The sequence below is a fragment of the Drosophila innubila genome (assembly GCF_004354385.1).
Source record: "Drosophila innubila isolate TH190305 chromosome 3L unlocalized genomic scaffold, UK_Dinn_1.0 0_D_3L, whole genome shotgun sequence".
In the NCBI taxonomy this organism is placed as follows: Eukaryota; Metazoa; Arthropoda; class Insecta; order Diptera; family Drosophilidae; genus Drosophila; species Drosophila innubila.
Window position 1 is genome coordinate 21,313,108 of NW_022995376.1, and position 13,613 is coordinate 21,326,720.

At 39.6% G+C, this 13,613-nt stretch overlaps 2 protein-coding genes across 2 annotated transcripts; both read left to right on the forward strand.

Moving 5' to 3' along the window:
- Positions 1–1,092: 1,092 nt before the first annotated feature.
- On the forward strand, positions 1,093–12,551 carry LOC117788497. Its single transcript, XM_034627283.1, has 9 exons — positions 1,093–1,240; positions 2,587–3,945; positions 4,030–4,160; positions 8,747–8,977; positions 9,037–9,370; positions 9,424–9,591; positions 10,148–10,433; positions 10,820–11,267; positions 11,330–12,551. The coding sequence occupies exons 1-9, from the start codon at positions 1,093–1,095 to the stop codon at positions 12,197–12,199; spliced, it is 3,975 nt and encodes a 1,324-aa protein (XP_034483174.1). The 3' UTR covers positions 12,200–12,551.
- On the forward strand, positions 6,484–8,494 carry LOC117787583 (cilia- and flagella-associated protein 157). Its single transcript, XM_034626142.1, has one exon. The coding sequence runs from the start codon at positions 6,597–6,599 to the stop codon at positions 8,403–8,405; it is 1,809 nt and encodes a 602-aa protein (XP_034482033.1). The 5' UTR covers positions 6,484–6,596; the 3' UTR covers positions 8,406–8,494.
- Positions 12,552–13,613: the final 1,062 nt, after the last annotated feature.

The window sequence follows — 13,613 nt, forward strand, 5'->3', positions numbered from 1 at the left end:
ATCACCCTATTGTGGCACGTGTGGTTTTTTTGGACCAACTCCCATTAGGTGGTTAGCGAAACCAAATTAGACCAGATGAAAGATCCACTGAACAGCTGACATAATGAACAGACACACGCAATAGTAATTAATGACCGGACACAGCTAAATGACGGTCGGATTTCTCTAATAACAAATAAACCTCCTAAAAATGGGTGGTTCCCAAAAATCTCCAGAGGCTTGTGGTGGGTTCATTCAGTTACAAATGAACAACATTTCAAGATACTAAATTGTAAATATATGTAATATTTAAAGGTTACAATACTTTTATATGTAAATGCTATATATATTTCTATAAGAAACTTTCTTGCCAAAATGTTCTGAAGAAAGCAACTTGGGGTAAAACAATTCTTAAATTGTTATTCAAAAGCTGCTTGTCTTTCATTACAAATATAATTACTATTCTCAAGTAACCGCCAAGAAAATATTTATTTTATAAACTGATAAATGAATGCGTAATCAGGTCGTTAAACAGTAAAATCAACAAGAAGAAACAATAGCTAAAATAATTAGAATGATAGCAACAAACTCGTATTTCACTTCATTATTAGGGAGTCTTAGGTGTCCTTAAAGGATATCAAATAGGCATTTGCAGCTGGTCTTGGTGCTTGAATATTTTTCCTAGAAATTGTATTAATAACAGAGAATTTATAACCTTTTGTAAGATCATAACTTAGTGCAACATCTCGACTTTCGGACAAGTTATTGTTCAATTTGTTTTAACGATTTCTTACTTTTATTATTTTTTGTTCTTTTCTTTTCAGAAATGTTGAGGCAAAAGGCATTGACATTAATTTCTAATGGAGCATCTGAAACCGTTCCGACCGCCAACAACACAATACGAGTACAAATAAATAACAGAAGTGAATTGCAAACGCTGCTCGGTTGAGCGACCCTTTGCCACACCCCCATTGCTAGGGTGTTAGGCGGTGGTAAGGCGCTCAACTTGCCACAACAATAACGGCTCAATTCGTCTTGCCCCAGACACAATCCGCATTGACTACTACAGAGATGACGATGACGACGACGATGACGATGAAGTCGACATCGACAATGGCTCGAAGGAAGAGAACAAGAAGGAAAATGCCAACGAATCGAAAGCGGAAGAAGACAGTTGGCACGTCAGCATCAGGCCTGAAATCAGTAGTCAAGTGGAAGATTATGATATCATCAATAATGTTCCTCCTATGCTGCTCCACAAGTGAGTGACAGTCTCCCTGGTGCGATGTAAATGGAACGTCTGAATCTCCAATTTGTGTGTTGTTTTTCCATCTTTCCTTTTCTTTTTTTTTCATCTGCAAGCATCTATCATAAACTCAACTTTGTCAAAAATTAGTCTTTGCTCTCTGACAGGTTGTGCCAATTGCAAGGACTTTTATTCCATTTTATTATTTCTATATAACCCACAAAGTCTGATTTATAAAGAAATACTTGTGAGATTATTTTAGGAATAGGACAGTTACTTAAATAATATCATAGAGATGTGTATGTTACCTTACAGAGTTCAGTGCTTATCTTAACTATTACCCAAAATGTTGTGTATAAAATGACGTGACTTCTTGTAATAAGGGATGTGAATGCTTAAAAATAAGGGATAAGCAAGAACCCCTCAGATTTCGAAAGTTCAAAGCGCATTTTGGTCAATCAAAAGTCAATTCAATTAATTCTGTTACTAAGCAAAATGTTGTCTTTATTCGATCTATAACACTTAAGTCTTTAATCGAAGTGCAATCAGTCTTTTACAGTTCTATGTTATAGTTTCTCCATTGACATTATTTGCCATTCACTGAACTTCAATATTTTTTTCTGATGATGTTTTTGACGACAAAAATAACTGCTTATTGTGTCATAGCTCGGTGTAAATGTCTTATATAAGCGTGACACCTTTTCTAGTTATTTATCATTGTTTATAAGTGAATAGTCTATTAATCAAGTCAGCTAGAGATGATATTTCAGCTAATTATTTTACTTTTTGTATACAATTTTATTCTACGAAAAATTAAAATAAGTAAATTAATAGAATGTTAACAAATTATGTGTGAGTAAAAATATGTCAATCAAAACTCCAACCCAATCCTTCATATAAAAATTAGGGTTTTAGAAAACAATCTATAACCTATTATATTGTCCTTATGTATTTGTCAATCAATCAAAAACACAATTGGATGGAGTTAATACCCTACCTAAAGATGACACTACTAGGAAACAATCGCTTAAGATCTAGTTGTTCGTGGTGAATGGCAGGCATAAAAATGAAGTTAGGAACGTTAGAACATTCATCATTCGTTGTGACATTTGTATAAGGATTGCCTATGCCAACTGGAGGCACTTAAACACAACCAATGGAGGCGTGATAAGGAGATGGAGATTGTAAAGAGGGGGAGTGGGGAGGGGGCGTGACACCGAAACTCCCGCTGTCAGACAATAAGAAATAAATTACAAAGGCTTGAGCATAATTCTTATCTCTCTTCTTTACATGTGGTGATTAATTTGTTCGTTCGTTTTGTTCGTATTGTGACTCCCGACTTGGCTCAATTTCAACAAAAGGTCACGTGCTGGCGGTTCGAAGGGGTCGCCTCATGTCCCCAAGCACATTCACAGCACTCAGCGGCGACCTGCATGTGCAGATCCAGTTCAGCGAGGACGATGCACAATCTTTAAAGGGAAATGGCAATAGCAATAGCAATGGCAATGGCAATGCGAGCGAGACCGAAACAACAGAACGACACTCTGAAAATCGGAATCTCAGCAACGCCCACTTGAGCACTGACAGCCCCGGCGTGGGCGTGGGCTCGAGCACGGAGGAGGGCAGGGTGAACACCATAATGAGCACTTTAGTCATTAGCAAAATCATTAATGATGCTGCAGCTGTGGGAGCGGAAGAGACAACGGCAGAGGGAAGCAACAGGAGCCACGAGGTGGTGCTACAACGCAGGCGCAAAGAGATTGTCCAGAATATTCCGCTCTTTCCGGATCCGCGACAGAATGTCACCCAGGTTACGGTGCCTTGTCAGACCTTTGTGCGTGGCGGTCTCTACGAGATGCAGGTGGTGCGGAATCTAAAGACAACAACCCTCGATCACAATGATGCAAATGATCCTGCAGCAAGAGGAAAAGGAGGAGGAGGATCCCTGACAACAACAACGTTGATGCCGTCGCAGGATGAGCGTTTGCTCCAGACTCTGGACGTGCGATGGCCCAGTGCTGAGATGATTGTGAGTCCTGTGACCCTGCGCACATATCCCAAGACATCCGTGAATGTCACGCTTCGTTTTCCCGAAGTCAACTGCGAGCGTGCGTTGCATGGAGAGCAACCTTCACTGCCCGAGTTCTGGCTGGAGCTGGTCTACTGCGGCAAGGATCGCAGCTGTGCCCACAGCCTCAGCAATGTGTCCAAGTCGAGTGTGCTCTTTGCGGAGCAGGTGCGGGGATTTCCCAAGTTCAAGACGCTTCGTTTGGGCTGCGAACTGTTCGGTTTGGCGGGCAACTATGCTGTCCAGTTGCGGCCCATGGTGACCTCTCTCAATGTGCCCATCACACGGAGGATGATCAGCGTGGACTGGAGCGATGAGTTTGTGTTCAATGTCTACGCAAGGAGCATCTTTCCCTGCGATCCACACTCTGGCGTAGGCGTACTCTATGAGTATCCCGGTTGCATTCTGGAGCAGGGTGATCGAGTCCGGCTCTTTGCCAAGTTACGTGCCGATGTCGCCTCTCTAAAGCCGCCTACCTCGCTGCATTATGTCGCCGAGCAGCGGGTCGTCAAGAGCCAGCACTCACTGTACTTCAACTGTGATCTCTTCTCCGAGAAATATGTGGAGTACTGCTTCGTCTATGTCAGCCAGGCCATTTCCGGTGCCGTTGCGGATGTGCGTATGGACTGTGTGCCCACACTGCCCGTCAGTGGTAAGTGATGCCACTGCCACCTAAGAGGCTTACTTTATTTACTACTTATCAGTGCTTAATCTTCTTAACTTGACCACTTCACAGACTCCGACACTGGCGGCTGGGGCACCTGGAGCGAGTGGACGCCATGCTCAAGCAATTGCTTGGGAGGCACACGCAATCGTTACCGATTCTGTGATTCCCCGCCACCGCGTTATGGCGCCAAATTCTGTGAGGTATTTATTACATTTAAGTATTTTAGCACCCGGCACTCGTAAAGTACAAGGGTATATTATGTTCGTTGAAATACGGGATGGAATTTACGAAAAACTCTGAAAAACCTTCAGTTTGTAAGATAAATTGCTCTTCTATCAAATGCATTTATTCCACTTGATCGTATCAACTATATAATAATTATCTAATTTCCCCATGCGTAGATTTAAATAAAATGCTCTTCAGTTAAATACCAGGTATTTTATAGTTGGGGACTCAGATACAAAAATTGTAGTTACGATCATTAACAAGAGCCCCCTAATGTATGCTATAATTCTTAAGCTTTCAAATATATTCATCAAACAAATATATATTTATGGAGTACCAGGCATCTACAATTAAAGTTGTCCTTCGTTTGCTAAATAATTTAATAATTTTAATACATTAATGCATATTTAAATGGAGTACCGGGTAAATTACAGTTAATAAATCGACTTTAACAAGCTCACATATTTTTTCTATAAATTTCAAAGTTTTTCTACTCAATTTCTATAAAAGTACGAGTAGTTTATTTACCATCCTAATTTTGGCTACGTGCATAACTTTCACTAGCAACTTTTACTTTAGCCTCTTCCTCTCTCTTCCGCTCTCAGTAAATTGTGCTCACACAACTTATTCACATGTACACAAACACACACTCACACATGCCTCCAGACATCTGTGGATGTGTGTGTAGCTTAGGCGGGTTAACATTTGAGTTCATGTTTTACTTTTGCGCTTCCTCCTCCGTTTTGTGCACTATTCGTATCAACAACTAGGGGCACATATTCGCAGTATCCCCATATCTCATTGTTGTGTCGACAATAAAAAAAAAATGGGTTGGAGGGCTTTATGGTAGTGCGAGGGAAAGAGAAGATAGGCTATTGCTGGCGGCCATGTTTGTTGTCTCGGGTGTCTGGCAGATTGTTACAACAATGCGACACTTGTTCCAGATTGCGTGGCAAATTTACAATGTTGCCACCCTTTTCAAGTTTTATACAGTTACTTCCATGTTTTCCGATTGGCGCCTGAATCTCTATGCAATGAAATGAGTTGACGATTCAGTAAATTTAATGTGTACAAAGCTCAAATTCGGATATTTTGGTATTTTACAGATTAAATATAATAATCTGTGTGAATAACTGTAAACCAAAGAAGCACATTCATATGGTCCCATATGTTTTTTTTTTGTTACAATATTTAAGCTTCAATTCAATGAAGTGTCTTGTGAATATAAAATATATATAAAATGTATATATTTTCATACATGTATACAAAAATCGAAAAAAAAAAATTGGCCAGGAAAGAACACAGTATTATGTTCACTTTAAAAGTTTTAAATTAAATATGTATGCAGTTTAAAAGTTTCAATTAAATCAAATAGAATAAAAATATAAATTTATCTACTTTCATATATTTACATGGCAAAAGAAGCAAAATTAGAGTATGCAATTAAAAAAATTAAATTACATAAAATAAACTGATAAAAGTATTTTTATGTTATTCCCCAAGCTCTAATTCAAATTAACAAGAAAAGATTAAGATTTTTATTTTGTTTCCTATACAATTTTAAAGTTTTAATTATATTAAATATTTTGTGAATAACAAAACAACACTTCAACATTTCCATTCATAAAATGTAAACAGAAAACTGACAGGCAAGAGTAAATGGTCAATTTGACTTTGACAAAGTTTATCTTTACAACTAAAAACTAAGCAAAAAGTTAAATTCACGGCATGCCATCAACAAGTTTTTTGTTGTTAAGATATGAGTATGAAGAAGAAGCGTAAATATGTATGTAAATATGTTACACGTGCACCTGCAATTACATTTCCTTGCATATCACAATGGAGTGCCCCCGTGGAGCTTTGTGTTTTGTCTTCTGTTTTGTTGGGAAGCTCCACTTCATTATCGGAAAACTTCCGACAGGAAAATTAAGCGATTGCAGCACTTTTGTTTTCCCACTATGGCTGAGAACAATTGTGAAAACTAGTTGGAGAGCTTTCCACTTATATTTCTTTGTTTTCTCTAGAGCTAGGAAAATGTTAGAAATTTGTTAATCACTCTAAAAACCAAGCTTAAGTAATATTACAGGTGTGATTACAGGATTCACTTTAATGGACTTAAACATTTTAATAATTTTCTATATTTCAATGTATGTCCGTAAACAATAAAGCTTTTAACAGCAACTCCAGCTGTTCTGCAAGCTTCTGTGAGCTTTAGAACAAAGCTCATTGCCTTGACAACCATTTAGTTGATTTTTATTTAATGGAATTTCAAGTAATCAAACAATTTTTTATAGCAAATCAGTTAGGAAATAGCCTAGAATGTCATTAACTGGATGAGTTTGAATTTATTTATACACAAAATTATTATAGAATTGCATTAAGAGTTTAATTGTTAGAAAAACACCAGCAAAATGCCGCCAAAACGAAAGTCATCAAAGGGGAAGGCGAAGGATAAGGAACTGAATAAAATAAGCCAAGTGGATCGGACCTTCTATGAGCTGCAAATTACGGATTTGAATCAGAAGTTGGCCCGTCTGCGAGCTCACCTGGCCAGCATCGATGAGGCGAACGTGGTGATGACTGCTAAATTGCAGGATATAGATCATGATCGCACCGATGTCGCTGCCCATTTGGAACGCACGCTGGCCGAGCGCAACAATTCAATAACCGAACTGGAGGAACGCCTTGTGGAGGTCTCAAAGGTGCGCAACGAGGAGAATCGGGCGGCACAGGAGAAAATCGGTGACTTGGAGGGAAAATACAAGGCGATGCATGATCAGTTGACATCGGAGATAAAACTCCTCAATGGCAAGTTGAATTCTTTGGATGAGTTTCGCATACAACGTGATATACTTCTGGCAAAGTTTGACGATCAGGAATCGGAAATTAAGGAGAAGGAGAAGTTTCACAAGGAGGCACTGTACAACATGGAACAGGCGGCCGTTGTCGAAAAGGATGCGCTAAAGAAGGAGGTGGAGGCAAAGCTGCTCCAAGTCTCCGAGGACTTTACGCGCTCCAGTGAGATTCGCAATGCCGGGTATACCCGACGTCTGATCCGCGAGAATATTGCGCTGCAGAAGGAGATTGATCTGTTGGTGATGTCCCAAATCAAGATACAACAACAGTACAACAACCAAAAGGAGAAGCACAAGGAAATCATGGAGCAGTACAGCGCTTTGGATCAGATTAAGAACGAACTGGTCCGCAATTCGATAAACAAGATCAAGATCATCGAGGGCCTCACACACAACTATGAGACTTTAAAGGCAAAGTATGTGGAAGCTCTGCAATACCGACGGGCCTACGAGGAGCAACAGGAAGCCGAGCTGTCTGTGGATGAGAGGAACAAGGATGCAGTCGGAAAGGTGCGATCTCTGTGCCGTCGTCTAGAGAACATGATGCTTGAGAAGAAGCATCTGGAGGCGGTGCATGATCAGCATGAAGGAGAGATTGTACGACTGCGGGGTATCATACAGCAGATCAAGTCAACTGTACGGGATGCCATCATAACGCAACAGGGTATCACGCTATTCCCGGAGAGACTTGAAGAGGCCAACGTCGATGATCCACATGTCATCAAGGAAGTCAGAGAGGAAGCGGTCTCTATGAATAAATTGGCACGCATCGATCTTCTCACCCAGCTGATGAACATTGTCAGCTCCCACTCGTCGGAGTTGCCAAAGACTCCGTCGGTGGAGACCATCGGCACGGTCACATCCGAGCTGTATACTCCCGGCAAAATGGGTTTTATGCCCCACAAGCCTAAGCCAGCTGTCTGTGATCTATTCGAGACTGAGGTACGCGATAAATTGAAAGATCTCCAGGTGAAGCATCCAGAATGCCTGCTTAAGGGACAGGTTAAAGCTGGGGAACTTGAGAAAATGGGCGAACGGGTGAACATAATTGATGTTGAGCTGGGCACCACATTATATGTGTCCTCATCGCGAGAAGATGACATCGCGGAAGCAGAGGAAGAACCCCTCGAAGAGCCCGAAGGATCAAGCAGCACTGTCTCTGTGAAGAAGGAGAGCAGCGAGGGTAGTGCTCCAGCACCAGCTCTTTTGCCCCTTACCAAAGCCGAGGATACCTTCAAAATGGTTGACACCAAGTCGGTACAGAGCTTGACAACAATTGGCACCACCTCTGGTCTAACTGGTCTCACTGGCGAGGCTGAGGATCTTGATGAAGAGGATGAGTTTGAAATAAATCTGTTTTATTAGTTAAATCGTGAGGGAATTTTAGTTCGATATTTACTTTTGAATTAGTTTAATGTACATATTAATAAAATGTATGCTCACTGCGAAATTAATGAAAACTGGATTTATCTGGGATTTAGTTAAAGATTATGTTAATGTAATAAAACTTATATTTAATTGTAAAATAAAAGCTACAAAGTATTACTTTTATTTGTTTTAAAATAAAAATAACACTTGTTTGGGTTACAAATATAATAGTTACAGAATTAGAATTATTCTGTCAACATAAAAAACAAATTTTTCTTTAAAAACCTATAAGTGTCCCTGGCTTTTATATAATTATCCTGTTCCATAATGTATTTTAGGGTCCTTCCGTGCAAACAGAGAAATGTCACAAGAGCATTGCGGATACCTGGGACTGCATCTACGAGACAAGCGGCAATATGCTAACCAAGTCCAATGTAACTGAGGTGAATCAAGAGATTGGACCTGGTTGTCGTTGCGGTTGCATTGTTCATCTGGGCTCTTCGAAGCCCAAACGCATTATAGCTGGAGAAACGCAAAGTTGTCCCGGTCGCTCCTTTTGGTTGATTCAGGTTAAATTTAGACTTCTTAATTAAATTACTTTTGTAATTAAATAGCTCCATTATTCTAGGTTGATGGCGAGGACACCATTGCGATGCAGCTCAGCTTCCTGCGACTGCCATGTGGGACACAGTATATAAAGGTGCGAGATGGTCCTTCCTTGTCCTCCACTTTGTTAGTGGAACTCAATGGTGACGGCTCAACAGGAGCCGGAATAAGGCGACCCAGTGCTGAAGAGTCCAGCCATATCGGTGTTCCGTTGTCTGTCGAGTCCACGGGAGCTCAACTTTTAGTGGAGTTCTTTTCAGGCGAAATAAACGGAAATGCAACGTCAAGTGCTGGATATGATGCTGCATCCTGCACCGGCGGTTTCGTGGCCAATGTGAAGCAACTGGGTAAATTAAGTTATGATAAGCAATGTTCAAATAGTCATTTAATCGACTATTACTTCTTGTAGGGTCCAGAGGCATGAACAATAGCAGCACAATTCTCGCTTCGACAAGACTCTTCGTGAAAAGTCGCACCAGCTTGCAGAAAAAGCCGCTTTCCCGGATGCGTTTCACTCTGGTTCACCTCAGCGCCATGATATTTGCCACCATTATAATTCTAATTAGCGCACTTTTGGGTAAGTAACTTGGTTGAATATTATATTTACTTATATACTTTGTTCAACTTTAAAATCTTTGTATTAAAATCAAAAAAACTCGAGTCTTAAATTTTTTTTTTATAAAAATGAAGAATTACTCTTATATTCCAATTAAAATAAAAACTTAAAAGTTTTTTTTTTTTTTAAACTAAAAGATTAAATAAAATTTAAATATTTAATATATGTGTAACTTTTATTTGTACAAATTTAATTACATAAATTGACTTAAATTTTAACAACTAAAATAAATTTAAAATATGGAGTCAGTCAAGGCTTAACATTTGCAGGGCTGCTAAGTTATGTAAAAGTTGCAGTATGTTAACATAGTCATGTTAAAGTAGTCATTGAGAGCCACGCATTAACATTGCATGCGCTCTCAGAGTGTACATCTGAAATGCTATCATGATACTTTCAATTTGTCAACAGTAGGATAATAGTGCTGGCAAGCATAAATAGCAAGTCTCATTTCAATAAACAAGACCTGCGCATGAGTTCATCTAAACTCTCTTAACCACTCTCTTACTTAACTCAACAGGTGCTCAGTATGTGGTGCGTTACCGCAAGTATCATTTGGCTGTTGCCCGTCGACAGGATGAAGGTTCGCATCTGCACACGCCGCGGGCATCTCTCAGCTCATTGCATGATCCGCCATCACGCGCCATTTCAACGACCACGCTGCTCTCGGAGGTCATTTATCTGGTCAAAATGCGTCCGAAGCGCCAACTGCGACACTCGATTTTGCGTGAGAGCGCCGATGTGGAGAATGTCACCAACGAGACGGAGTTCAAAGATGCCGATCCACGCGAGCAAATGGTGAAAAGGTAAGACTTGAGCAATATACAAATATAATTATCTCAAAAACGAGTGGAGTTTAGAAAAATCAAACGTAAAAAAATAATCTGAACAAAAATATATTTTCAGGATAAACTTTTAGTTTCCAATTTAATTATTTGATACAAATTAAATCTTATTTATGTTACAATCTAAAAAGTTTCTGATACATTATTTAAATTTCTGCTTTAATATAAAGAAGAATCATAGTAATTAATAAAGATTGAATTATAACATAATTTGGTTTGACAATTTCAAATAATAGTTGCTCTATGATATTGAAACAAATATTATTTATTTTAAATTTAATTATTTTTTCACTATTAAGGATACATTAATTTCGTGATTTCCTGATCTTGACAATTTGTTGTTGCAGTGAGGATGCAGCTGGTTTTGGTAGCACAACTTCTATGATGACTCTGAGGAACGAACACGCCTCGTTGACATCTCTATCGCCGGGTACGGAAAGTCTGAGTCCAGTTGGATCGCCATCATCTGGAGAAGCTGAGCTGGAGCTGCAGCGTATCGATGAAACAGCAAAGTCTCGAGATTCACCGACAACTGTCGAGCCTCTCAGCGGTAAGGACAGCGCTAAGGACTCCGAGTCCATCATTTCCTCCGGGATGAGCTCGCTGTGCAATAGTCCACCTTTGAACAGTAAACGCATGAGCAAGTACTCGGATCGCTATGATGCAGTGACTCTGAAGCTGCTTAGTTCCCGCCTGGACGAGAGCCTGCGAGATGCCAAATCTCTAAACTCGGGCTCTGGTTCGCTGTGCTTGGGTCGCATGGGATCACGTAGCGTAAGCGCTTCCCTAACCAACGTGAGTAGGGATTCAGTTCAAGTGAAAGCCGATTATGTAAAACACATTCTTTACTTTTGTAGGGCTGCTATTCACCTGCCGCGAGTGTGGTCAGCACGGCCACCATACGCACAACCAGCAATCCTAAGGAGTCCAAGGATCAACAGAATCGTAAGAAGCTACTGACACGACCCGGATCTGAGTTCTCGCTGGGTAATCAGGAGGAACTAGAGATGGACTACTATGATTATAATGTTATCAATGCGGGTGCAGCTCCTGGTTCCTATCTGGGCATGGATCCGGCCTATTGCATTTGGATACCACCGTTTGAGGAGACACCAGAGCGGGAGGACGAGGATAAGACACCCGAGCCAGCGTCTGTGTCCGATGAAACAAATCCATTGTATGAGGAAATACAAATGCCCAAGTATGGACACTATCTGTGCCCTGGCAGCAAAGGCACAACGGCAGACAACACTCCCAGCTCCGAGGAGCGCTCTTTGCCCAGCAGCCAGCAGCAGTCCAAGGCAACCTCGCCCAGCGAGCCGAACCAGAAGAGCGCCACATCGCAGAAAACTCCAACCAAGCAGTCGACTCCTTATATGTCCAGAAAGCAGCGTCGTCAGGCCAGGCAACAATTGAAACTGAACGCTGAGTTGGGATCTGGAACCCTGCGGCCAAATTTAGCGACTAATAAGCCAACAGAGATTGCTGCAGTGCATCAGAGCCTGACGAAGATGAGCGACAGCTTGGACTCAAGTCAATCCATGACTGGATCGTATGTGGAAAAGGAGACTCTTGTGGAGAAGTCGTCGAGTGATCTGAAAGAGTATCTTGACCTGGACGACATTCAGTTCGCCGATGAAAGTGGCAGCGATTACGAGGCAGCTACTCTAAAACATCAGGTCATGGATGGAGCAAGAAGAACAAAGTCAAAAGAAGCTGCAGTCTAGGGAATAATCCAATAGCTTGTATATAGAATAGTTGAACTAAGGATAGTACGTGTTACGGGTAGATACATATATCAGCAGTATGCGTATAAGACCACCAATAGGTTAGATTCAAGACGATTTCAACTTAAATTAAGTCAGTTTCATTAACAAATCGAGTAGAGCTCAAGTAGTGTTTTAATTATCTATTAAAATCATTTCAAATATATGTAAATATTTCAATAGATTATTTATTTATACATAAAACTAGTCATTAGTTTAAGTTTATGCTTTGTACCCGTATCAATTGCCATATTCAACTTGAAAACTCTTTATTGCGGCCTTTTTGTGATTATTTATTGTATACTAATCAAAATCTAGTCAAAATTATTTCAATATAAGTTTTATTGATACACAAAATTTAATTAATTGAATACATAAAAAAGTAAAGCTATTGATAGTACTATCTTAAAAAAAAGAAAAATAAGAATAAAACTTGAACTTATAAACTCCAGTTGTTAGTACTATTACCAACTCATAATTTGATGGTTTTGCCAACCATCGTTCAACAGTACTATCTATGCATTATTCTAAGAAACAAATAGTTTTGTCGATTGTTTAGGAGTTTTATAAAATAGTATTATTAGATAACTAAGTAAAAAAGTTGATATTAACTTGAGATAACCGTAGCTCTTAGTATTCATAAATAATACATTATATTTAAAAACGAAGAAGACACCAAAAATAAAACAATTATTTCCATTGAAAAACCTCACGTTTAATCTCTTAACAAACTACAAAACAAATGTCGCAATTCTATAGAAATAATGCTTAGCACTGCAGTTAAGCATTATTTCTATGGATTACATTTGCCGGATAAATTTGATTACACACAGTTCTAGGTTTTTGACAAGGAACAAGAACACGACGGGTATCGAATTCAAATAGGTCATCGTTTAAGATTGTATCGATCCCTGGGGGACAGAGTTGTTTGTTTTTAATGTATGCCTTCAGTTCTTGACGCTTCATTTCATTTTTCATCCGAATAATCAATGGATCATCCTTAATTGGCTTATTTCGGTGAATTAATTTACATATACAACAGCTGGTCTTCTTCTCTTCTTCATTTTTAATCACTTTTACTTCTGAAACTTTTTGATGCACCTTTCGCTTAAGCTTCGGTTTCTCCACTTTTAATTTTTGTGTTGTTGCTATTTTTCTAATTGGTACACGTGGTGTAATTTTTGGTAATATAACGCTATCGTCGAAATATTTATCTGCGTATGGATAATACAAAAACTCGGACATGTCCATATCATCAATGCTTATTGTATCCAAATCGGATAAACTGACTTGGCTGTCAGTTAAATACCGCTTGAGTTGTCCCATCCGGTAATCGTAAGTCAATGAGTGAGCAGATTTCAAAAATGCAAGCGAG

Bases quoted from the DNA above. Each gene is read 5' to 3' on its own strand.
- LOC117788497 (XM_034627283.1), top strand. From the start codon at position 1,093: ATGGCTCGAAGGAAGAGAACAAGAAGGAAAATGCCAACGAATCGAAAG. The intron at 1,241-2,586 runs GTGAGTGACAGT...TTTCAACAAAAG, and splicing joins CCTCCTATGCTGCTCCACAA to GTCACGTGCTGGCGGTTCGA. The intron at 9,592-10,147 runs GTAAGTAACTTG...TTAACTCAACAG, and splicing joins TCTAATTAGCGCACTTTTGG to GTGCTCAGTATGTGGTGCGT.
- LOC117787583 (XM_034626142.1), top strand. From the start codon at position 6,597: ATGCCGCCAAAACGAAAGTCATCAAAGGGGAAGGCGAAGGATAAGGAA.